The 27,225-nt window shown below is 43.8% G+C and overlaps 1 protein-coding gene across 1 annotated transcript; it reads left to right on the top strand.

Moving 5' to 3' along the window:
- Positions 1-5,126: 5,126 nt before the first annotated feature.
- Positions 5,127-19,821, top strand: LOC129855990 (CD209 antigen-like protein E). Its single transcript, XM_055924125.1, has 3 exons — positions 5,127-5,524; positions 18,790-18,879; positions 19,129-19,821. The coding sequence occupies exons 1-3, from the start codon at positions 5,455-5,457 to the stop codon at positions 19,617-19,619; spliced, it is 651 nt and encodes a 216-aa protein (XP_055780100.1). The 5' UTR covers positions 5,127-5,454; the 3' UTR covers positions 19,620-19,821.
- The last annotated feature ends 7,404 nt before the right edge of the window (positions 19,822-27,225 follow it).

The raw sequence follows: 27,225 nt of genomic DNA, 5'->3' as shown, positions 1-27,225 counted from the left end.
CTGTGTTGTAGAAGAAGAAGTCAGCCAGAACAACCACAGAGAGAGAGAGATTCCTGGTCAAGTATTGCAGTCATATCCTGTGTCTTCACCAAACTCTGTCAGAACTGTTACCACATCTACAGAGACCAGAAGCATCCATTTTGAAGACATACTGTACCAACTCCGTACTACAGAGTTGACTACTTTCATTCCAAAACATGGTATGGGCTAAAATTACATTAGTTATTTTCTGTGGGTAGTTTTAAAAGTTTATATATGACAAGGTGCGCCTCTGGATAAAGGGAGAATACAACGGGATTCAACATGTGTATACTCTCTATAGTACTCAATGTACTGTTGTTGAGTAAGACTCAGCCACCATGGTCTAGCTGTGTGTGTGTGTGTGTGTGTGTGTGTGTGTGTGTGTGTGTGTGTGTGTGTGTGTGTGTGTGTGTGTGTGTGTGTGTGTGTGTGTGTGTGTGTGTGTGTGTGTGTGTGTGTGTGTGTGTGTGTGTGTGTGTGTGTGTGTGTGTGTGTGTGTGTGTGTGTGTGTGTGTGTGTGTGCAATAACACATTCAACATTATATTACTTCATCCAGTAAGTTATTACATTAACCGGTTCTACTACATAAAAATATACATGTTATTCAATGAAATCAGATGCTTACTAACAAGCCCTTATTAACCAACAATGCAGTTTTAAGAAAAGTAAGTGTTAAATAAAAAATGTAAGTAACAAAATATTAAATAGCAGCAGTAAAATAACTATAGCGAGGCTATATACAGGGGGTACCGGTACAGAGTCAATGTGGAGGCTATATACAGGGGGTACCGGTACAGAGTCAATGTGGAGGCTATATACAGGGGGTACCGGTACAGAGTCAATGTGGAGGCTATATACAGGGTGTTACGGTACAGAGTCAATGTGGAGGCTATATACAGGGGGTACCGGTACAGAGTCAATGTGGAGGCTATATACAGGGGGTACCGGTACAGAGTCAATGTGGAGGCTATATACAGGGGGTACCGGTACAGAGTCAATGTGGAGGCTATATACAGGGTGTTACGGTACAGAGTCAATGTGGAGGCTATATACAGGGGGTACCGGTACAGAGTCAATGTGGAGGCTATATACAGGGGGTACCGGTACAGAGTCAATGTGGAGGCTATATACAGGGGGTACCGGTACAGAGTCAATGTGGAGGCTATATACAGGGGGTACCGGTACAGAGTCAATGTGGAGGCTATATACAGGGGGTACCGGTACAGAGTCAATGTGGAGGCTATATACAGGGTGTTACGGTACAGAGTCAATGTGGAGGCTATATACAGGGGGTACCGGTACAGAGTCAATGTGGAGGCTATATACAGGGGGTACCGGTACAGAGTCAATGTGGAGGCTATATACAGGGGGTACCGGTACAGAGTCAATGTGGAGGCTATATACAGGGGGTACCGGTACAGAGTCAATGTGGAGGCTATATACAGGGGGTACCGGTACAGAGTCAATGTGGAGGCTATATTCAGGGGGTACCGGTACAGAGTTAATGTGGAGGCTATATACAGGGGGTACCAGTACAGAGTCAATGTGGAGGCTATATACAGGGGGTACTGGTACAGAGTCAATGTGGAGGCCATATACAGGGGGTACCGGTACAGAGTCAATGTGGAGGCTATATACAGGAGGTACTGGTACAGAGTCAATGTGGAGGCTATGTACATGGGGTACCGGTACAGAGTCAATGTGGAGGCTATATACAGGGGGTACCGGTACAGAGTCAATGTGGAGGCTATATACAGGGGGTACCGGTACAGAGTCAATGTGGAGGCTATTTACAGGAGGTACCGGTACAGAGTCAATGTGGAGGCTATATACAGGGGGTACCGGTACAGAGTCAGTGTGGAGGCTATATACAGGGGGTACCGGTACAGAGTCAATGTGTGGGGTTACATGTTAGTCAAGGTAATTGAGGTAATATGTACATGTAGGTAATGTTAAAGTTACTATACATAGATAATAAACAGAGAGTAGCAGCAACGTAAAAGAGGGTGGGGGGGGGGGGCAATGCAAATAGTCTGAGCAGGCATTTGATTAGCTGTTGAGGAGTCTTATGGCTTAGGGGTTGAAGCTGTTAAAAAGCCTGTTAAGAAGTACATTTTTAGGGCCTTCCTCTGACACCGCCTGGTGCAGAGGTCCTGGATGGCAGGGAGCTTGGCCCCAGTAATGAACTGGATCGTACGCACTACCCTCTGTAGTGCCTTGCGGTCGGAGGCTGAGCAGTTGCCATACAGACAGTGATGCAACCGGTCAGGATGCTCTCGATGGTGCAGCTGTAGAATATTTTGAGGATCTGAGGACCCATGCCATATCTTTTCAGTCTCCTGAGAGGGAAAAGGCTTTGTCGTGTCCGCTTCACGACTGTCTTTGTGTGTTTGGACCATGTTAGTTTGTTGGTGATGTGGACACCAAGAATCTTGAATCTCTCAACCTGCTCCACTGTAGCCCTGTCGATGAGAATGGGGGCTCGGTCCTCCTTTTCCTGTAGTCCACAATCATCTCAGTTGTCTTGATCACACTGAGGGAGAGGTTGTGTCCTGGCACCACACGGCCAGGTCACTGACTTCCTGTCTATAGGCTGTCTCATCGTTGTCGGTGATCAGGCCTACCCAATGTTGTGTCATGGGCAAATTTAATGATGGTGTTGGAGTCGTGCCTGGCCATGCAGTCATGAGTGAACAGGGAGTACAGGAGGGGACTGAGCAACCACCCCTGAGGGGCCCACGTGTTGAGGATCGGCATGTGTTGTTACCTACCCTAACCACCTGGGGGGCGGCCCGTCAGGAAGTCCAGGATCCAGTTGCAGAGGGAGGTGTTTGGTCCCAAGGACTTTAGCTTAGTGATGAACTTTGAGGACACTATTTTGTTGAACACTGAGCTGTAGTCAATGAATAGCATTGTCACTTAGGTGTTCCTTTTGTCCAGGTGGGAAAGGGCAGTGTGGAATTCAATAGAGATTGCATAATCTGTGGATCTGTTGGGGCAGTATGCAAATTGGAGTGGGTCTATGGCTTGATGTGAGCCTTGACCAGTCTTTCAAAGCACTTCATGGCTACAGATGTGAGTGCTACGGGTCAGTAGTCATTTAGTCAGGTTACCTTAGTGTTCTTGGTTACAGGGACTATGGTGGTCTGCTTGAGACATGTTGGTAATACCGACTCAGTCAGGGACAGGTTGAAAATGTCAGTGAAGACACTTGCCAGTTGGTCAGCACATTCTCGGATTACTTATCCTGGTAATCCGTCTGGCCCTGCGGCCTTGTGAATGTTGACATGTTTGAAGGTTTTACTCACATTGGCTACAGAGAGCGTGATCACACAGTCATCCGGAACAGCTGATGCTCTCATGCATGTTTCAGTGTTACTTTCCCCAAAGCGAGCATAGACGTATTTTAGCTTGTCTGGTAGGCTCTTGTCACTGGGCAGCTCATAGCTCGGGCAAGAACCTGATATGTGCACACCTTGGGGTCAACAGTTAATATAATAACACCAGTTACAGTAAATAATACAGACTACGAAGGGAAGCACAGCTGCAAGCTGCCCAGTGACACATGCCTACCAGACAAGCTAAAATACTTCTATGCTCGTTTTGAGGCAAGTAACTCTGAAACATGCATGAGAGCATCAGCTGTTCTGGATGACTGTGTGATCACTCGCTCTGTAGCCAGGTTTCTTCAAGTGCAGTCGCAAAACCCATCAGGCGCTGTGATGAAACTGGCTCTCATGAAGACCGCCATAGGAAAGGAAGAGCCAGAGTTGCAGAGGATAAGTTCATTAGAGTTAACTGCACCTCAGACTGCAGTCCAACTAAATGCTTCATAGAGTTCAAGTAACAGACACATCTCAACATCAACAGTTCAGAGGAGACTGCGTGAATCAGGCCTTCATGGTCGAATTGCTGCGAAGAAACCATTACTAAAGGACAGCAATAAGAAGAAGAGACTTGCTTGGGCCAAGAAACACGACTAATGGACAGTAGACTTGAAATCTGTCCTTTGGTACCAGTCAAAAGTGGACACACCTACTCATTCCACAGTTTTTCTTAATTTGTACTATTTTCTACATTGTAGAATAACAGTGAAGACATCAAAACTATGAAATAGCACATATGGAACCATGTAGTAACCAAAGAAGTGTTAATCAAATCAAAATATGTTTTATATTTGAGATTCTTCAAAGTAGCCACCCTTTGCTTTGATGACAGCTGGTGCACACGCTTGGCATTCTCTCACCCTGCTTCATGAGGTAATCAGATACATTTTGATGTAGATAGAGAATGAGGAAGAGGGAAGGAGAAGTGAGAGTAAATGTAGACCTTAGGCCCTCCCTGAGGAAGATAGAGACATCTCTGAATAACTATTCTCTCTGGTGTCCATGTCACACATGAGACAGTAAATGTAGACCATAGGCCCTCTCTGAGAAAGATAAAGACATCTCTGAATTATTATTTTCTCTGATGTCAATATCGCTGTTGTCAATGTCACACAGGAGACAGTATAGAATGATACAACTCTACACGGTCATTGATGGTCGACCACAGAGTGATGTAATGCAGCATTTCCTAAACTCAGTCCTGGGAACCCCAAGAGGTGCACATTTTAGTTATTTCTGTCGTAACGTCTCAAAACAACAGTCATGTGATGTACCTTATGTGTGAATCGATAGGGTCCCACTTTTACTCTCTGTGCAAATATGTTGTCAGTGCTTTAATCAAGTTTAAAACTAGTCTACACTGTAGTAAACTAAACTAATATGAACTAAATATACAAACTAATCTTCACTGTAGTAAACTAAACTAATATAAACTAAATAACCATACTAATCTATACTGTGGTAAACTAAACTAATATAAACTAAATATACAAACTCATCTACACTGTAGTAAACTCAACTAATATAAACTAAATAACCATACTAATCTATACTGTGGTAAACTAAACTAATATAAACTAAATATACAAACTAATCTACACTGTTTTAAACAAACATGGTTCTCAGAAAATAAGTCTGGAGTCACGTGGTGGTGGTTAGTGTCGTCCTATTGGTTAGACAGTTTCCCCTTTAATGAGGTTGACAGTTAAAACTGTCTCTGACATTAGACTGAGTCACACAGAGACTCCAGCTGTGCAGCGAACAGACACAAACCTACAACTGAGATAACAGCAGACATTACAACAGTAGAAGTTACAACAGTAGAAGTTACAACAGTAGAAGTTACAACAGTAGAAGATACAGCAGTAGAAGATACAACAGTAGAAGATACAACAGTAGAAGTTACAACAGTAGAAGATACAGCAGTAGAAGATACAACAGTAGAAGTTACAACAGTAGAAGTAACAACAGTAGAAGTTACAACAGTAGAAGTTACGAGAGTAGAAGATACGATTTGAAGACGAAGAACCTAATTGAATAAAGACCATGGATATTGATGATCATATATACGCAAACGAGTCCCACAAGAAGGATGGAGTTGGTGATCAACATTCAGGTAACAGCCGGTGCTCATTTTGGGTGCCTAAACTCCACCATATGTTAAGGCCAATCAATTCTATAAGAGCTGAAATAAACAGCATAGACCAGCATCAATTTCAAGATGATCCATGTTGGTCAGGGCTGGTCCGATACTGGTCTAGAGGGTTATGCTGGTCAGGGCTGGTCCGATACTGGTCTAGAGGGTTATGTTGGTTAGTGCTGGTCCGATACTGGTCTAGAGGGTTATGCTGGCCCGACCAGGCTTCATAGTGTTTTTGTTGTTGACCAGTCTTTGCTGTATTTTGGACACCGGTGACCAGTTTCAAGTCACAAGATACTGGCTTGCAAAGTGACATTTAATTCCTTTTCCTAATCCACTCCAGCCAGAGTTGATTCCCAAAATCTGTATTCAGAATGACTGCCAGTGTTAGAAATGATGAAAGAATGAGACTATCTGAACCAGGCATCCCCAACTGGTGGCCCAAGGGCTGAATTTGGACCGTGGGTAGTTTTATTTGGCCGCTCAAGCTTTCTGGGGCATTCTCATTTTCAGGAAATCAGCTCCAAGTGATTTTAATTTTGGAAATCTGTTACCAAGTAATCCCACGCAAAATAGAGAGTCACGTGATCATATATAAATATAGGCAAATTTTGAATTGATTATGTTTTAGTGAAATATTATATCTGTTTGGGTCAATTTGCAGTCTACAAATAATGTTGTATTATGTTCCGACCCCCCGACCATCTGCTCGAGAACAAACCGGCCCGCGGGTGAATCTAGTTGATGATCCCTGACTTAAACCATCTAAACTGGAAAAAACATTCCACTAACGGGTGCAATAAGTCCTACTACAGGGAAGCAGTGGTTTAAAGGGGTGATAACAGGAGTGTCATATGCTGAGGCAGTGAGAGTGGAAAAAGAAGGACCTATTTTGTCTACGTGGCAGTTTAACAGATGGGTGGAAACAGGGATGGAACATGGTGTGTAAAACGTGATTTAGCTTGTCTGTTCAGGTTACGATGGCTGACATTGCCACAAGTGTCTGTTATTTCTTGCATGTTTCCAAACATCTATGTTCCTGTAGATTGTGAAAACAGGATGTCATCATCCTGTGGTGACACCCACCGAAGACAAGCCTGTATCAGCAAAATACTAACATATTATAATGGACAATTCTCTCAGTAAAACAGCGGAGTATGTCTAATTAAACAGTACAGTATGTAATTCATAGTTAATTTCCACCACATCTTCTCCCTTTTGAGATTAATCTCAACCTAATAGGATATAACTTACAATAATTTTCATCAAGCAAGCATTAAACATGAAGATAAATGTAAAACTGTCTTACACTTATCAAAACAAATCAAACTTTATTAGTCACATGCTCCGAATACAACAAGTGTAGTAGACCTTACGGTGAAATGCTTACTTACAAGCCCTTAACCAACAGTGCAGTTCAAGAAGAAGAAAATATTTACCAAATAGGCTAAAATAAAAAGTAACAATAAAAAGTAACACAATGAGAATAACAATAACGAGGCTATATACAGGGGGCACCGGTACTGAGTCAGTGTGGAGGCTATATACAGGGGGAACCGGTACAGAGTCAGTGTGGAGGCTATATACAGGGGGTATCGCTACAGAGTCAGTGTAGAGGCTATATACAGGGGTACCGGTACCGAGTCTGTGTGGAGGCTATATACAGGTGGTACCGGTACAGAGTCAATGTGGAGGCTATATACAGGGTGAAACAGTACAGAGTCAATGTGGAGGCTATATACAGGGGGTACAGAGTCAGTGTGGAGGCTATATACAGGGGGAACCGGTACAGAGTCAGTGTGGAGGTTATATACAGGGTGTACCGGTACAGAGTCAGTGTGGAGGCTATATACAGGGTGTACCGGTACAGAGTCAGTGTGGAGGCTTTATACAGGGGGTACCGGTACAGAGTCAATGTGGAGACTATATACAGGGGGAACCGTTACAGAGTCAGTGTGGAGGCTATATACAGGGGGTACCGGTACAGAGTCAATGTGGAGGCTATATACAGGAGGTACCGGTACAGAGTCAATGTGGAGGCTATATACAGGGGGTACCGGTACAGAGTCAGTGTGGAGGCTATATACAGGGGGTACCGGTACAGAGTCAATGTGGAGGCTATATACAGGGGGTACCGGTACAGAGTCAATGTGGAGGCTATATACAGGGTGTACCGGTACAGAGTCAGTGTGGAGGCTATATACAGGGTGTACCGTTACAGAGTCAGTGTGGAGGCTTTATACAGGGGGTACCGGTACAGAGTCAATGTGGAGGCTATATACAGGGGGTACCGGTACAGAGTCAGTGTGGAGGCTATATACAGGGGGGTACCGGTACAGAGTCAATGTGGAGGCTATATACAGGGGTTACTGGTACTGAGTCAGTGTGGAGGCTATATACAGGGGGAACCGGTACCGAGTCAGTGTGGAGGCTATATACAGGGGGCACCGGTACAGAGTCAGTGTGGAGGCTATATACAGGGGGAACTGGTACCGAGTCAGTGTGGAGGCTATATACAGGGGGCACCGGTACAGAGTCAGTGTAGAGGTTATATACAGGGGGTACCGCTACAGAGTCAGTGTGCGGGGGTACAGGCTAGTTGAGGTAATCTGTAGATGTAGGTGGGGGCGAAGTGACTATGCATAGGTAACTAACAAACAGCGAGTAGCAGCAGTGTACAAACGGGAGGGGGGGGTCAATATAAATTGTCCGGTGGCGATTTTTATGAATCGTTCAGCAGTCTAATGGCTTGGGGGTAGAAGCTGTTGAGGAGCCTTTAGGTCCTAGACTTGACACTCCGGTACCGCTTGCCGTGTGGTAGCAGAGAAAACAGTCTATAACTTGGGTGACTGGAGTCTCTGACAATTTTATGGGCTTTTCTCTGACACCGCCTAGTATATAGGTCCTGGGTGGCAGGAAGCTTGGCCCCAGTGATGTACTGGGCCGTACACACTACCCTCTGTAGCGCCTTATGCTCAGATGCCGAGCAGTTGCCATACCAGGCGGTGATGCAACCGGTCAGGATGCTCTCGATGGTGCAGCTGTAAAACCTTTTGAGAATCTGGGGACCCATGCCAAATATTTTCAGTCTCCTGTGGGGGAAAAGGTTTTGTCGTGCCTTCTTCACTGTCTTGGTATGTTTGGACCATGATAGCTTGTTGGTGATGTGGACACAAAGGAACTTGAAGCTCTCGACCTGCTCCACTACAGCCCCGTCGATGTTAATGGGGGCCTGTTCGGCCCGCCTTTTCCTGTAATCCACGATCAGCTCCTTTGTCTTGCTCACATTGAGGGAGATGTTGTTGTCCTGGCACCACACTGCCAGTTCTCTGACCTCCACCCTACAGGCCGTCTCATCGTTGTCGGTGATCCGGCCTACCACTGTTGTGTCATCAGCAACTTAATGATGATGTTAGAGTCGTGTTTGGCCACAAAGTCGTGGGTGAACAGGGAATACCGGAGGGGACTAAGTACACAGCCCCTGAGAGGCCCCTGTGTTATTGATCAGCGTGGCAGATGTGTTGTTGCCTTCTCTTACCACCTGGGGGCGGCCCGTCAGGAAGTCCAGCAGAGGGAGGTGTCTAGTCCCAGAGTCCTCAGCTTAGTAATGAGCTTCGTGGGCACTATGGTGTTGGTCGCTGAGCTGCGGTTAATGAACAACATTCTCACATAGGTGTTCCTTTTTGTCCAGCTGAGAAAGGGCAGTGTGGAGTGCGATTGAGATTGGGTCATCTGTGGATCTGTTAGGGCGGTATGCGAATTGGTGTGGGTCTAAGGTGTCCGGGAGGAAAGTACAGCACAATCAGGGTTGGGGAGTAATGGATGACATGTAATCCGTTACATGTAAGAGATTACAAAAAAACTGTAACTGTAGTCTGTTACATCACCAGAAAAGGGGGGGAAATGTAATCAGATTACTTTTGAAAAACTAGATGATTACTTCGAGGATGACTTTTAAATTCAGAAAGAGTATTTGCCAGAGAGAAAAAAATCTTGGACACTTCTCTGTTTCCCAATGACATTCTAATCAACATTGAAAAAAATGCATACATTTAAATTTGTTCAACGGGAGCGAGTCTGACTGGAAAAAGAGCAGGAATAGGCTTTTGTAGCCTACATTCCAAGCTATGTCTTCCAATGGTGCGACTGCTTTCGGCATCCAAAGATTAACCAACTTGAATAAATGCTTATGGATGTTATGGATGAGGGCAGTGGTGTAGTCTACGGTGATACGGATAAGTATTACAGATCATCTGGCTGTATATACGGCAGAGCTGATGGCCGTACTGTTGGCCTTGCAGTGGGTGGAGGAAGTCAAGCCAGACAGAGTAGTTATTTGCTCTGATTTATGTGCAGTGTTGATAAGTCTGCAGTCCTTTAGCTCACGTAGCAGACAATACCTGCTTTGTGAGGTACTACAAACCCATGTCAGGGATAGACAGATGGGTATACAGATAAGATTTACTTGGGTCCCAGCCCATGTGGGGTTGGAGGGGAACGAGGCAGTTGATGTACTGGCTAAACAAGCACTTAGTAGTGGGGGATGTTGATGTTTCAATGAGCAGGCTAAAAGCCTGATATGGACAGTGATGGTGCAGAGATGGCAGGCTAAACGCCTGATATGGACAGTGATGGTGCAGAGATGGCAGGCTAAACGCCTGATATGGACAGTGATGGACAGTGATGGTGCAGAGATGGCAGGCTAAACGCCTGATATGGACAGTGATGGTGCAGAGATGGCAGGCTAAACGCCTGATATGGACAGCGATGGTGCAGAGATGGCAGGAGCAGGCTAAAAGCCTGATATGGACAGTGATGGTGCAGAGATGGCAGGCTAAAAGCCTGATATGGACAGCGATGGTGCAGAGATGGCAGGAGCAGGCTAAAAGCCTGATATGGACAGTGATGGTGCAGAGATGGCAGGCTGAAAGCCTGATATGGACAGTGATGGTCAGTGATGGTGCAGAGATGGCAGGCTAAAAGCCTGATATGGACAGTGATGGTGCAGAGATGGCAGGCTAAAAGCCTGATATGGACAGTGATGGTGCAGAGATGGCAGGCTAAAAGCCTGATATGGACAGCGATGGTGCAGAGATGGCAGGAGCAGGCTAAAAGCCTGATATGGACAGTGATGGTGCAGAGATGGCAGGCTAAACGCCTGATATGGACAGTGATGGTGCAGAGATGGCAGGCTAAAAGCCTGATATGGACAGCGATGGTGCAGAGATGGCAGGAGCAGGCTAAAAGCCTGATATGGACAGTGATGGTGCAGAGATGGCAGGCTAAACGCCTGATATGGACAGTGATGGTGCAGAGATGGCAGGCTAAACGCCTGATATGGACAGTGATGGTGCAGAGATGGCAGGAGCAGGCTAAAAGCCTGATATGGTCAGTGATGGTGCAGAGATGGCAGGAGCAGTTTAAAAGCCTGATATGGACAGTGATGGTGCAGAGATGGCAGGAGCAGGTTAAAAGCCTGATATGGACAGTGATGGTGCAGAGATGGCAGGAGCAGTTTAAAAGCTTTATATGGACAGTGATGGTGCAGAGATTACAGGAGCAGGCTAAAAGCCTGATATGGACAGTGATGGTGCAGAGATGGCAGGAGCAGGTTAAAAGCCTGATATGGACAGTGATGGTGCAGAGATGGCAGGAGCAGTTTAAAAGCTTTATATGGACAGTGATGGTGCAGAGATTACAGGAGCAGGCTAAAAGCCTGATATGGACAGTGATGGTGCAGAGATGGCAGGAGCAGGTTAAAAGCCAGATATGGACAGTGATGGTGCAGAGATGGCAGGAGCAGTTTAAAAGCTTTATATGGATAGTGATGGTGCAGAGATTACAGAAGCAGGCTAAAAGCCTGATATGGACAGTGATGGTGCAGAGATGGCAGGAGCAGGCTAAAAGCCTGATATGGACAGTGATGGTGCAGAGATGGCAGGAGCTGGCTAAAAGCCTGATATGGACAGTGATGGTGCAGAGATGGCAGGAGCTGGCTAAAAGCCTGAAATGGTCAGTGATGGTGCAGAGATGGCAGGAGCAGTTTAAAAGCCTGATATGTGCAAAGGATGTGAAATGGCTAGCTAGTTAGCGGGTACGCGCTACTAGCATTTCAATCAGTTACTTCACTTGCTCTGAGACTTATGTAGGGTTTCCCCTTGCTCTGCAAGGGCCGCGGCTTTTGTGGAGCGATGGGTAACGACGCTTCGTGGGTGTCAGTTGTTGATGTGTGCAGAGGGTCCCTGGTTCGCTCCCGTGTCGGGGCGAGGGGACGGTTTAAAGTTATACTGTTACATTGATGCTGTTGACCCGGATCACTGGTTGCTGCGGAAAAGGAGGAGGTTGAAAGGGGGGTGAGTGTAATGGATGTGAAATGGCTAGCTAGTTAGCGGGTACGCGCTACTAGCATTTCAATCAGTTACGTCACTTGCTCTGAGACTTAAGTAGGGTTTCCCCTTGCTCTGCAAGGGCCGCGGCTTTTGTGGAGCGATGGGTAACGACGCTTCGTGGGTGTCAGTTGTTGATGTGTGCAGAGGGTCCCTGGTTCGCGCCCATGTCGGGGCGAGGGGACGACGTATAGTTATACTGTTACATATGGACAGTGATGGTGCAGAGATGGCAGGAGCAGTTTAAAAGCCTGATATGGACAGTGATGGTGCAGAGAAGGCAGGAGCAGGTTAAAAGCCTGATATGGACAGTGATGGTGCAGAGATGGCAGGAGCAGTTTAAAAGCTTTATATGGACAGTGATGGTGCAGAGATTACAGGAGCAGGCTAAAAGCCTGATATGGACAGTGATGGTGCAGAGATGGCAGGACCAGGTTAAAAGCCTGATATGGACAGTGATGGTGCAGAGATGGCAGGAGCAGTTTAAAAGCTTTATATGGACAGTGATGGTGCAGAGATTACAGGAGCAGGCTAAAAGCCTGATATGGACAGTGATGGTGCAGAGATGGCAGGAGCAGGTTAAAAGCCTGATATGGACAGTGATGGTGCAGAGATGGCAGGAGCAGTTTAAAAGCTTTATATGGACAGTGATGGTGCAGAGATTACAGGAGCAGGCTAAAAGCCTGATATGGACAGTGATGGTGCAGAGATGGCAGGAGCAGGCTAAAAGCCTGATATGGACAGTGATGGTGCAGAGATGGCAGGAGCAGGCTAAAAGCCTGATATGGACAGTGATGGTGCAAAGATGGCAGGAGCAGGTTAAAAGCTTTATATGGACAGTGATGGTGCAGAGATTACAGGAGCAGGCTAAAAGCCTGATATGGACAGTGATGGTGCAGAGATGGCAGGAGCAGTTTAAAAGCTTCATATGGACAGTGATGGTGCAGAGATGGCAGGAGCAGGCTAAAAGCCTGATATGGACAGTGATGGTGCAGAGATGGCAGGAGCAGTTTAAAAGCCTGATATGGACAGTGATGGTGCAGAGATTACAGGAGCAGTTTAAAAGCCTGATATGGACAGTGATGGTGCAGAGATTACAGGAGCAGGCTAAAAGCCTGATATGGACAGTGATGGTGCAGAGATGGCAGGAGCAGTTTAAAAGCTTCATATGGACAGTGATAGTGCAGAGATGGCAGGAGCAGGCTAAAAGCCTGATATGGACAGTGATGGTGCAGAGATGGCAGGAGCTGGCTAAAAGCCTGATATGGACAGTGATGGTGCAGAGATGGCAGGAGCAGGCTAAAAGCCTGATATGGACAGTGATGGTGCAGAGATGGCAGGAGCAGGCTAAAAGCCTGATATGGACAGTGATGGTGCAGAGATGGCAGGCTCAAAGCCTGATATGGACAGTGATGGTGCAGAGATGGCAGGAGCAGGCTAAAAGCCTGATATGGACATTGATGGTGCAGAGATGGCAGGAGCAGGCTAAAAGCCTGATATGGACATTGATGGTGCAGAGATGGCAGGAGGAATGGAATAGAGATATTAAGTGCAGGCATTTATTTCAAGTTCAGGGAGAACTAAGGGATAGAAGAGAGGACCTTATTTTCACAAGATTAAACTCACCAGGATTGGTGTCCATCCCACGGGACGGTTGAGCTAACGTGCGCTAATTAGCATGACGCTGTAAGTAACAAGATAATTTTACCAGGACATAGACATAGCTGATATGGGCAGAAAGCTTTAATTCTTGTTAAGAGCAACGGGGCTGGCAGGTAGGATTTTGTTTCTCTGTCTCTCGCCCACACTCCAGTACAGTAGGTGGCGGTAATGCTGCACCATAACGTTGGATGCCAACCTTCGATAAACCCCACAGAAGAAGAATATTTCCCTTGTTTTACAGGTTTGTAATGAATAATTATACAAAATATATATTGAAATAGTAAGATTACACATTTTACTAAGTATTTTATTGGTTGTGTGGTGTTTATTAAGGTGCTTTTGTGTTGTTGTTTTTGTCGAAGCTAGAAAATGCTAAAGTCTCCCCATTATAAGTAATGAAACAGCACTAGGTAACAAAATGGCTTTACTGACTTTTTGAAGTTATAAATATGCATTTCTAAGCTCCGGATGACTTTATTTTATTAAACGAAGTCTCAGATGTACTTATATGTTGCAATCCTTCTAGATAGATGTTTAGTTATTCATATCTTTGCCTTAATTAATGGTTATAAAGTTCGCTAGCTAGCCTCATGCTAAGCGCTAGTTTATCCCTAGCTATATGCTTAGCTGTTTCTGTATTTTGCTGTTAGCTGTAGCACGGCTAGTGGGGTCATTGCGGTTGATTACACTACTATCATGGGTAATCTGTTGAGATGTGTTGGGACAAAAATACATACACTTTGAAGGTTTTACAAGCTAGATAGCATACATTTTGCAATATTTGTTAGTTAATAGCCTTTATTTTGGGACAGATGAACATGTGTGAATGTGTATTGTTTTATGTAGATATTTTCTATTGATAATGAGAACTGTGAATTTATATTTTTCTACAAAGCAATTACAATGAACCAGATAATTAGACCCTTGATTATTTCTGGGAAAAAAACATGCTTCTTCTATGAAATTGAGAAATGTTCCTGAAACCCGACAACTTTCTCTTGTCTCATCATTTCTCCAGTTTTACAGGAAATATATTATCTGTTTTCCCGGTATCACTCCTGGGACCTGTAATAAACACGTCATAAGCCATGAAAATGTTTTGTTGTTGAATTACAGTAAAATAGCTTTAAAACTGCAAAGTTTTCCCCCACATATACCCTGTTTATAGTGTCTGTAGGCTATGCAGGGGTTCAAAAGAAAAATCTAGAAATAACTACTAGACATATATTTATTTAAACTTTATTTAACTAGGCAAGCCAGTTAATAACAAATTCTTATTTACAATGACGGCCTACCGGGGAACAGTGGGTTAATTGCCTTGTTAACCTTTCACTGCTACTAAACACGGATCCGGGATCCCCCCCCCCCACAGTAAAAAGCTGACTAGCATAGCCTAGCATAGCGTCACAAGTAAATACAAGCATCTAAATATCATTAAATCACAAGTCCAAGACACCAGATGAAAGATACACATCTTGTGAATCCAGGCATCATTTCTGATTTTTAAAATGTTTTACAGGGAAGACACAATATGTAAATCTATTAGCTAACCACGTTAGCAAAAGACACCACTTTTCTTTTTACTCCACCAGTTTTTTACTCCATCAGCAGCTATCACTAATTCGACTAAATAAAGATATATATAGCCACTAACCAAGAAACAACTTCATAAGATGACAGTCTGATAACATATTTATGGTATAGCATATGTTTCTTTAGAAAAATGTGCATTTTTCAGGTATAAATCACAGTTTACCATTGCAGCCAGTATCACAAAACTCACCCAAAGCGACTAGAATAACTACAGAGAGCAACGTGTATTACTTAATTACTCATCTTAAAACATTTCTGAAAAATAGACAGCGTACAGCAAATGAAAGCCCAACATCTTGTGAATCCAGACAATATTTCAGATTTTCTAAGTGTTTTACAGCGAAAACACAATATATCGTTATATTAGCATACCATATGAGCTAACCTCACCCCAGCATTCATTCAAGGCAAAGAGAGCGATAACGTTATCATCACCAAAATATATTACTTTTTTCACTAACCTTCTCAGAATTCTTCAGATGACAGTCCTGTAACATCATATTACACAATGCATATAGAGTTTGTTCGAAAATGTGCATATTTAGCATCACAAATCGTGGTTATGCTATGTAAACAGTCAAAACATGGCATGCATTTCTGGCCGGCGCCATCTTGGAAAGGCACATAAGTTTACGATTATTTATCGATTAGATTGACAAAAAAAATACAGGTTGGACAGCTAATGAAAGATGCATTGGTTATTAATGCAACCGCTGATTTATATTTTTAAAATTAACATTACTAGACATACAGTGTGCGTTAGAGCCAGACTAGTGCCGCAACAATGGCTGAAAAATGCGTTTACATTTTTCCACATAAATACGGAATAAAATCATTAATAGCTCTTACTTTTGGACGAGCTTCCATCAGTATCTTGGGCAATGTGTCCTTTGTCCATCAGAATCGTTCCTTTGTTGTAAAACGACCTCTTCAGCTTCGGAACTAGCAGCTAACGATAGCTACACGGCACACACATGTCCAAATCCTCAAACGCAATAATAAGGAAATGACGAAAAATCGCAATATACTCGCATAAACTGATATAAATCGGTTTCAAATAACTTCGTTATGATGTTTCTAACAACTATATCGAATTAAATGACAGACAGATATATCTTAGGTTGATAACAAGAGCTTTTGAGCATGCAATTCTGATGTCCTCTCCTGCGCAATGGCGAGCGTCGAAAAGAATGTACATGTCACTCCATGGCCTTTTATAAACTCCGAGAGGCACGGAGAAAGCCCATTCCACTTCTCATTGGTTACTGACATCCAGGGGAAGGCGGGTGCAGTTCATTTCGGTCCATAGGATATACACAGAGCTTAAAACTGAACTGGGAACAGAGACTATTTTTCAGACCTTCGCAGTTCCTGTCATGGATTTCGCTGCAGATAGAGTTATGGGTCACCCACAGACATAATTCAAACGGTTTTAGAAACTAGAGCTTGTTTTCTATCCAATAGTAATAATAATATGCATAATGTACGAGCAAGAAATGAGTACGAGGCAGTTTAATTTGGAGACGCAAAATGTCGAAGTTGAAACAGCACCCCCTGTAGTGACAAGAAGGGGCAGAACAACAGATTTTTACCTTGTCAGCTCGAGGATTCGATCTAGCAACCTTTCGGTTACCGGCCCAATACTCTAATCACTAGGCTACCTGCCGCCCCTAGACACAATATTATTTATTTAATTCACCTTTCATGCTACACAAATTCACATTTAATATATTCACATTCATATTTAATTCACCTTTCATAAATAGCACACATCTGTTACTGAAATGGTTGTTCCAACCCTGGCAGTCATTCTGAATGCAGATTGTGGGTGAAGTTCTCATTGTTGGATATCCCGTCAGTCTGGATTCCAATAGGAATTAGGCATCACTTTGCTAGACGGCGTAATACTTTCTCCATACTGGTTTTGCTGGTGTGCAAAACACAACGAAGGCTGGTCACCTGCAAAACACAACGAAGGCTGGTCACCTGCAAAACACAACGAAGGCTGGTCACCTGCAAAACACAACGAAGGCTGGTCACCTGCAAAACACAACGAAGGCTGGTCACCTGCAAAACACACAATGAAGGCTGGTCACCAGCAAAAAACACAATACAGGCTGGTCACCAGCAAAAAACACAATGAAGGCTGGTCACCAGCAAAAAACACAATGAAGGCTGGTCACCTGCAAAAACACAATGAAGGCTGGTCACCAGCAAAAACACAACGGAGGCTGGTCACCAGCAAAAACACAACGGAGGCTGGTCACCAGCAAAAAACACAACGAAGGCTGGTCACCAGCAAAAAACACAATGAAGGCTGGTCACCAGCAAAAAACACAATACAGTCTGGTCACCAGCAAAAACAAAATGAAGTCTGGTCACCAGCAAAAACACAACAAAGGCTGGTCACCTGCAAAAAACACAATGAAGTCTGGTCACCAGCAAAAACACAACGAAGGCTGGTCACCAGCAAAACACAACGAAGGCTGGTCACCAGCAAAACACAACGAAGGCTGGTCACCAGCAAAAAAACACAATATAGGCTGGTCACCAGCAAAAACAAAATGAAGTCTGGTCACCAGCAAAAACACAACGAAGGCTGGTCACCAGCAAAAACACAACGAAGGCTGGTCACCAGCAAAACACATCGAAGGCTGGTCACCAGCAAAAAAACACAATACAGTCTGGTCACCAGCAAAAACAAAATGAAGTCTGGTCACCAGCAAAAACACAACGAAGGCTGGTCACCTTGCAAAACACAACGAAGGCTGGTCACCTGCAAAACACATCGAAGGCTGGTCACCTGCAAAACACAACGAGGGCTGGTCACCTGCAAAACACAACGAAGGCTGGTCACCTGCAAACACACAATGAAGGCTGGTCACCAGCAAAAAACACAATACAGGCTGGTCACCAGCAAAAAACACAAAGAAGGCTGGTCACCAGCAAAAAACACAATGAAGGCTGGTCACCAGGAAAAACAAAATGAAGGCTGGTCACCAGCAAAAAACACAACGAAGGCTGGTCACCAGCAAAAACAAAATGAAGGCTGGTCACCAGCAAAAAACACAATGAAGGCTGGTCACCTGCGAAAACAAAATGAAGGCTGGTCACCAGCAAAAAACACAATGAAGGCTGGTCACCTGCGAAAACACAACGAAGGCTGGTCACCAGCAAAAAACACAATGAAGGCTGGTCACCTGCGAAAACAAAATGAAGGCTGGTCACCAGCAAAAAACACAATGAAGGCTGGTCACCAGCAAAACACAACGAAGGCTGGTCACCAGCAAAACACAACGAAGGCTGGTCACCTGCAAAACACAATGAAGGCTGGTCACCAGCAAAAAACACAATGAAGGCTGGTCACCTGCGAAAACAAAATGAAGGCTGGTCACCAGCAAAAACACAATGAAGGCTGGTCACCTGCCTATGCTGGTCTATGCTGTTTTTTCAGCAGGGGCTGCAATTCAAGCAGCAGGACATTTGAGGTACCAGAACTCAGTCAAGCTTGTCTATTTTACTGAGTGCTTGAAAGAGCTACTCTACACAAATAGACGCAAATACCTTATAAAGTTCTTATGATAATAATTTGTGCTTCAGTGTGGAAGAGACGTTTCCTAGCTGCTACAGTGTGTCTGGGGCTGCTGTGTGTTCTCCTACTGGCTGGGATCATAGGCCTGTTACTCTACCGTGAGTTTGAAATGTTCTCACTCAAATATTCTTCATCATCATTGGTGTAATGACCAGGGATCAATTACATTTACATTCCAGTCAATTCAGAAAGTAAACCAAATTCCAAATGTTCCTCATTGAAAAGCATTGAACATAATTGGAATTGGATTTCCAGTGTACTTCCTGAATTGACTGGAATTTAAATGGAATTGACCCCAACCCTGGTAATGTCTGATTAACTTGGTTTTTGATCGTATTATTTCACAGAGAGAAACCTATTGAACAACCTGACTGCAGAGAGAGACCAGTTGCAGACGAGTTATAACACCCTGACCAAAGAGAGAGACCAGCTACAGACCTCTAATAAATATGCCACATGTCCCCAAGACTGGAAGAAGTCTTGCTGCAGTTGTTACTACATCTCCCCTGATAAGAAAACGTGGGAAGACAGCAGAAAGGACTGTCAGGCGAGAGGAGCAAACCTGGTGATCATCGACAGCAGAGAGGAACAGGCTTTAATCAAAGCATTCAATAGAAGAGCCTGGTTTGGTCTGACTGACAGAGAAGTTGAGGGAACCTGGAGATGGGTGGATGGCACACCACTGAACACAAGTTACTGGAAGAAAGGGGAGCCAAATGATTTGCAAGGAGAAGACTGCGCTTTGGTTGACAACACTCAACAAGACCCATTACTGGCTTGGAATGATGTGCCATGTAACCACACAAATAGTTGGATCTGTGAAAGGCAGGTGTGTTAAGTCTATCGTTAACAGTTAATTTAGAGAAAAGCATGACCCACATTTATAAAATAATGTTCTCTCTGACCACTCTGTGTCTCTCTCTCTCTTGCTTTCACTCCCTCTAACAGTTCCGTCGCTAAAATTCTTGTTTTACTCTTAATTTGTTACGTTTGACTGCTCTGAAAAGTGTTTCCTGTGATTGGGGAGGACTGCGGGTTAGGAAGAGCTTGGGGAGGGCTGGGGTTGGGAAGAGCTTGGGGGGTGCTGGGAAGAGCTTGGGGGGGTGGGCTTGAGGAGGGCAGGCTTTGGGAGGGCTCAGATCGGGATCGGGAGAGCTGGGGTTGGGAAGAGCTGGGGTTGGATAGAGCTTGGGAGAGCTGGGGTTTGGGAGAGCTGGGGTTGGGGTTGGGTAGAGCTTGGGGAGGGCTGGGGTTTGGGAGAGCTGGGGATGGGAAGAGTTTGGGGAGGGGAAAGGCAGGGGAGGGTTGGGGATGGGGATGGCAAGGGCAGCAAACCTGACAAACTCAGCTAATCGATCATTTACATTACATTTAAGTCATTTAGCAGACGCTCTTATCCAGAGCGACTTACATATTGGAAAGTTAATACATATTCATCCTGGTCCCCCCGTGGGAATTGAACCCACAACCCTGGCGTTGCAAGCGCCATGCTCTACCAACTGAGCCACACGGGACCACAGCTACTGTAGGTTAATCTCCCATGATACTGTAGATTACTCTCCAAAGCTACTGTAGGTTACTCTCCCATACTACTGTAGGTTACTCTCCCATGCTACTGTATGTTACTCTCCCAAGCTACTCTAGGTTACTCTCCCATACTACTGTAGGTTACTCTCCCATGCTACTGTAGGTGACTCTCCCATGCTACTGTATGTTACTCTCCCATGCTACTGTAGGTTACTCTCCCATGCTACTGTATGTTACTCTCCCATGATACTCCAGGTTACTCTCCCATGATACTCTAGGTTACTATCCCATGCCACTTTATGTTACTCTCCCATGCTACTGTGGGTTACTCTCCCATGCTACTGTAGATTACTCTCCCATGCTACTGTAGGTTACTCTCCCATGCTACTGTGGGTTACTCTCCCATGCTACTGTAGGTTACTCTCCCATGCTACTGTAGGTTACTCTCCCATGCTTCTGTAGGTTACTCTCCCACGCTACAGTAGGTTACTCTCCCATGATACTGTATGTTACTCTCCCATGATACTGTAGGTCACTCTCCCATAATACTGTAGGTTACTCTCCCATGCTACTGTAGGTTACTCTCCAATGCTACTGTAGGTTACTATCCCATGCTACTGTAGGTTACTCTCCCATGCTACTGTATGTTACTCTCCCATGATACTCCAGGTTAGTCTCCCATGATACTGTATGTTACTCTCCCATGCTACTGTAGGTTACTCTCCCATGCTACTGTAGGTTACTATCCCATGCTACTGTAGGTTACTCTCCCATTCTACTGTAGGTTACTCTCCCATGATACTCCAGGTTACTCTCCCATAATACTGTAGGTTACTATCCCATGGTACTGTAGGTTACTCTCCCATGCTACTGTATGTTACTCTCCCATGATACTCCAGGTTAGTCTCCCATGATACTGTATGTTACTCTCCCATGCTACTGTAGGTTACTCTCTCATGCTACTGTAGGTTTCTCTCCCATGCTACTGTAGGTTTCTCTCCCATGCTACTGTAGGTTACTCTCCCATGATACTCCAGGTTACTCTCCCATGATACTGTAGGTTACTCTCCCATGCTACTGTAGGTTACTCTCCCAAGCTACTGTATGTTACTCTCCCATGCTACTGTAGGTTACTCTCCCATGCTACTGTAGGTTACTCTCCCATGCTACTGTACGTTACTCTCCCATGCTACTGTAGGTTTCTCTCCCATGCTACTGTAGGTTACTCTCCCATGATACTCCAGGTTACTCTCCCATGATACTGTAGGTTTCTCTCCCATGCTACTGTATGTTACTCTCCCATGATACTCCAGGTTACTCTCCCATGATACTCTAGGTTACTATCCCATGCCACTTTATGTTACTCTCCCATGCTACTGTGGGTTACTCTCCCATGCTACTGTAGATTACTCTCCCATGCTACTGTAGGTTACTCTCCCATGCTACTGTGGGTTACTCTCCCATGCTACTGTAGGTTACTCTCCCATGCCTCTGTAGGTTACTCTCACATGCTACTGTATGTTACTCTCCCATGATACTCCAGGTTAGTCTCCCATGATACTGTAGGTTACTCTCCCATGCTACTGTAGGTTACTCTCCCATGCTACTGTAGGTTACTCTCCCATGATACTGTAGGTTACTCTCCCATGCTACTGTAGGTTACTCTCCCATGATACTGTATGTTACTATCCCATGCTACTGTAGGTTACTCTCCCATGCTACTGTAGGTTACTCTCCCATACTACTGTAGGTTACTCTCCCATGCTACTGTGGGTTACTCTCCCATGCTACTGTAGGTTACTCTCCCATGCTACAGTAGGTTACTCTCCCATGATACTGTACGTTACTCTTCCATACTACTGTAGGTTACTCTCCCATGATACTGTAGGTTACTCTCCCATGCTACAGTAGGTTACTCTCCCATGCTACAGTAGGTTACTCTCCCATGCTACAGTACATTACTCTCCCATGCTACTGTAGGTTACTCTCTGTATTGTATCATAACTCTTCTCTGGTGTGGGATGTGCAGTTCCTGAGTGCAGAGAATAACTTGTACTGATGTGTATAGGAGTAAACAAACCGTCTACTTAGTGGTGATGTGTATAGGAGTAAACAAACCATCTACTTAGTGGTGATGTGTATAGGAGTAAACAAACCATCTACTTAGTGGTGATGTGTATAGGAGTAAACAAACCATCTACTTAGTGGTGATGTGTATAGGAGTAAACAAACCGTCTACTTAGTGGTGATGTGTATAGGAGTAAACAAACCATCTACTTAGTGGTGATGTGTATAGGAGTAAACAAACCGTCTACTTAGTGGTGATGTGTATAGGAGTAAACAAACCATCTACTTAGTGGTGATGTGTTCGTTATATATTTTATTATTACGATTATTTTATTAAGGTTGTGTATGTTTTTTTGTTGTAAAGGAATATAACTTTCCAGTTGATATGTATCTTTGGAGAAAGTGACGCGTGTGTCGCTTTCACTTTTCTATATTTTGCTTGCTTGAAAACCATGCTTACCAATGACTGATGATAACAACCTTTTGCTCCTCCATGTGTTAAAGTAAAGTGTTACAGGTCACTGTGGGTGTGAGGTAGCAGGAATTAAATGCTGTTTTATAACACCTACTTTGCTTGTGTGTTTCTTTTCATTGGGGTTTTGTCAACTACATTACCCATGTTTATTCTTTGTCCTGTCTTCTAAGCACGGTCCTCTTCACTTCCTGTCTTCTAAGCACGGTCCTCTTCACTTCCTGTCTTCTAAGACCGGTCTTCTTTACTTCCTGTCTTCTAAGCACGGTCCTCTTCACTTCCTGTCTTCTAAGACCGGTCCTCTTCACTTCCTGTCTTCTAAGACCGGTCCTCTTCACTTCCTGTCTTCTAAGACCGGTCCTCTTCACTTCCTGTCTTCTAAGACCGGTCCTCTTTACTTCCTGTCTTCTAAGACCGGTCCTCTTCACTTACTTTCATGATTCTTAATTGAAGGTGAGTGGTATTAAAGTGACAATGCTTTTTCCTATTATTGTATTACGTATGTGTTACAGGTCCCAGGTGGTGGGGACTAATCAAATCAAATGTTATTTGTCACATGCGCCGAATACAACAGGTGTAGACCTTACCGCGAAATGCTTACTTACAAGCCCTTAACCAACAATGCAGTTTTAAGAAAATAGGTCAGTCAATCGGGTACATTTCAAGAACTTTGAAAGTGTCTTCAAGTGCAGTCGCAAAAACCATCAAGCGCTATGATGAAACCCGGCGCTCATGAAGACCGTCACAGGAAAGACCCAGAGTTACCTCTGCTGCAGAGGATAAGTTCATTAGAGTTAACTGCACCTCAGACTGCAGTCCAAATAAATGCTTCACAGAGTTCAAGTAACAGACATCTCAACATCAACAGTTCAGAGGAGAATCAGGCCTTCATGGTCGAATTTCTGCAAAGAAACCACTGCCAAAGGACACCAATGAGAAGAAGAGACTTGTTTGGGTCAAGAAACACGAGCAATGGACATTAGACCGGTGGAAATCTGTCCTTTGGTCTGATGAGTCCAAATTTGAGATTTTTGGTTCTAACCGCTGTGTCTTTTTGAGATGCAGAGTAGGTGAACGGATGATCTCTGCTTGTGTGGTTCCCACCGTGAAGCATGGAGGAGGAGGTCAACGGATGATCTCCGCATGTGTGGTTCCCACCGTGTAGCATGGAGGAGGAGGTGTGATGGTGTTGGGGTGCTTTGCTGGTGAAACTGTCTGTGATTCATTTAGAATTCAAGGCACAGTTAACCAGCATTTCTACCCTAGCATTCTGCAGCGATACAGCATCCCGTATGATTTGCACTTAGTGGGACTATAATTTGTTTTTCAACAAGACAATGACTCAAAACACTTCCAGGCTCTTGTAAGGATGTGATGGAGTTCTGCATTAGATGACCTGGCCTCCACAATCACCTGACCTCAAACCCATTTGATATGGTTTGTGATGAGTTGGACTGCAGAGTGAAGGAAAAGCAGCCAACAAGTGCTCAGAATATGTGGTAACTCCTTCAAGACCGTTGGAAAAGCATTCCTCATGAAGCTGGTTGAGAGAATGCCAAGAATGTGTAAAGCTGGCAAAGGTTGGATACTTTGAAGAATCTCAAATCTAAAATATATTTTGATTTGTTGAACACTTTTTTGGTTACTACACGATTCCATATGTGTTATTTCAAAGTGTCGATGTTTTCATTATTATTCTCCAATGTAGAAAATATTAACAATTTAATATTATATTTATATATATATATATATATATATATATATATATATATATATATATATTATATTTATTAAAAAGTATAACAAAATTATGAAAAACCCTTGAATGAGAAGGTGTGAACAAACTTTTGACTGGTACTGTATGATCTTACACAAGGAATGTGATAAATATTTACAGTAATATATATATTACTGTAATTACACACAATATTCAATTAGGAGAAAAAACTATAATTTTGGGCATTTTGATACTCTAAAAGAGGAGATTCAGAAATATTCCATTTGAAGAAGTTTCCTCTCAATGTCCCCTCCCCTGCGTGACATCGTGTCCATTTCTACTCCCAAGTATCTCAGAGAACTAATAGGATGTCCTGCTTGTACAAAATGAACAGCAACTGTTTGTTTTGTGTCTCACCTGTCCACATATTGCTGCCGTACTGATCCGGGTCTTAACTACGGGTTTATGAATGTTATTTTACATTCAATGTTAATATTGTGAACCTATGTCATATTTTTTTTTTTTACCTCCTGTTTCAGGAAGTGATGTCACTGAGTACTGCCCCTTAATATAGGACCTTCCACCCCCGACCTGGTCCTATATTCAACCTAAGGGTTGAACCGTTGCTATAATAAATCACCTGGGATCATGGGGAGCAGTGTTTTCCTTCCTGTTTTCCATGAGTCTACAACTCCAGCACCTGAGGAAAGCACCTGGATGTGCGTAATGTTCTTCAGCTTTTGTTTAAGCGGTGGCGCCACCTACTGGCCTTCAGTGTCATCAACACTTTCAGTGTCATCAACACTTTTCATCAAGTGGGTGAGGCAGTTTAGGGAGTGCCATTTATTGCTGGAATGGAACCGTTTGTATTGCCTCAAATATATAGTATCTTACATTAAATCGATGGTAAAATGTAGGCTATTTTTTGGAGCATAATCAATATATCATAAATCTACTTAAACTGTAAATGATTAGATGTTGGCCTATTTACCATGTCATCGGCAATGATTGTAAATGGATGTGGTTGTATTGTTTTTAAATGACCAAATCAATTAGATGAAATTAAAATCCCAACAAATGTATGGTATTTATAGAAACAACCAAAAGCAGCTTGCAGCCTCTGGCTGGCTGTGGTTCGCTGGAAGGAGGTAGGCCGAATTTGAGATGAGAGAAATTCCTGGCTATTGTCTTTCAAATTGACTCATAGCTAGATGGCTTGTCTCGGCCTTACAGCTGTCCTCTGAGCGGAGGCTAAACGCCAGAGATCCAAAAGCGGTCCCCCGAGGGCCTATAGCGGTCCTCTGAATGGGGGCTACCCGCCAAAGATGTAAATCAGGTCTTGAACTGCAAACTCCAATTCGCGCTGGCAGCACGATTTTCTAGCCTTGGACGTTACGCATTCGAACACAGCAAGCGGGGGAAATGTTTCGCTATCTGGGATAATACATCCTCTGTATTTAAAATAGCCCTACTGATACATTGACTTGTGTTTCAAAATATACTTTTTTACTATTTCTAATTTAAAAGTTAACAATAAAAATAAATGCAAAAATAAGGAAGCTTGTTTTTAACCCTTAAATAGCTAAATGAACTGGCATGAACCAGATCAGCAATCGCAATACTGAGCCAGCTAGCTGCTAAGCTTTAAAGCTAATAGCAATCCATATAGGTTTAACAAGCAAGTGTTAGTGCCGTTAGCTTAGCATTAGCGTGTTTAGTCTTTCTCTAAAAAATTCTACTTTTTCTTATATTACACTTGGGTGGAGAGATGTCAGGGCCTTTCCAACATAAATTAAGTAGAAAATAAACCACAATATTATCTTAGACGAGGTATAAATCAAAAAGTTTAAAACATATAATTAGCAAATGCCATTTTGTCTGTTATTCTACTGGTTAGCCTAGCTGCTAACCCATTCATCGCTAATGGTGAGATCACTAACAGTTTTCACTTGATCAATTTACACATTTAAATTTTACAATTTCCAGTTAAGAAGAAGTTTGTCTTTCATTTGGTGTATTGCACTTGTTAATGTGTGAAAGTTACATATTTCAAAAAAATATTTTTGAATTTCGCGCACTGTGCCTTTTCAGCGGAATGTCGTCGAGGGGTTCCGCTAGCGGAATGTTGTCGAGGGGTTCCGCTAGCGGAATGTTGTCGAGGGGTTCCGCTAGCGGAATGTCGTCGAGGGGTTCCGCTAGGGGAACGCCTGCGCTAGAAAGGCGTAAGTATTACACAGATAACCATTTCCTCTAGGTAGTGTAATTGTGTACACTTCATACCTGGTAAACAGGGGAGACTGTAGGATAAGTTAAAAGTTGTCACAGGCGTCTTCCTCTGGTGTTAGACGGGAGACGCAACCACTGCACTCACCCTATGACAGCGCCCCCTGCTGGCTGCAACAGGCATAAACAATTCCAAATGGAAACCATTGGAAGACTCGCTCAAAATAAGAGTGGATTGCAACAGACAATGTGTATTACAGACACTATGAACTGGGATTTACTATGAGCTTCTATGTAGAAGAACCCCTTACAGTATTATAGACACTATGACCTGGGATTTACTATGATCTTCTATGTAGATTAACCCTTACAGTATTATAGACACTATGACCTGGGATTTACTATGAGCTTCTATGTAGAAGAACCCCTTACAGTATT

This window comes from Salvelinus fontinalis, chromosome 5 (assembly GCF_029448725.1).
Source record: "Salvelinus fontinalis isolate EN_2023a chromosome 5, ASM2944872v1, whole genome shotgun sequence".
NCBI classification, from domain to species: domain Eukaryota; kingdom Metazoa; phylum Chordata; class Actinopteri; order Salmoniformes; family Salmonidae; genus Salvelinus; species Salvelinus fontinalis.
This window is presented reverse-complemented; position numbering and strand designations above follow the sequence as displayed.

Excerpts from the sequence above, each read along its gene's own strand:
- LOC129855990 (XM_055924125.1), top strand. The coding sequence starts at position 5,455 with ATGGATATTGATGATCATATATACGCAAACGAGTCCCACAAGAAGGAT. Across the intron at positions 5,525-18,789 it reads AGTTGGTGATCAACATTCAG|TGTGGAAGAGACGTTTCCTA; the intron begins GTAACAGCCGGT and ends TTTGTGCTTCAG. Across the intron at positions 18,880-19,128 it reads CATAGGCCTGTTACTCTACC|AGAGAAACCTATTGAACAAC; the intron begins GTGAGTTTGAAA and ends ATTATTTCACAG.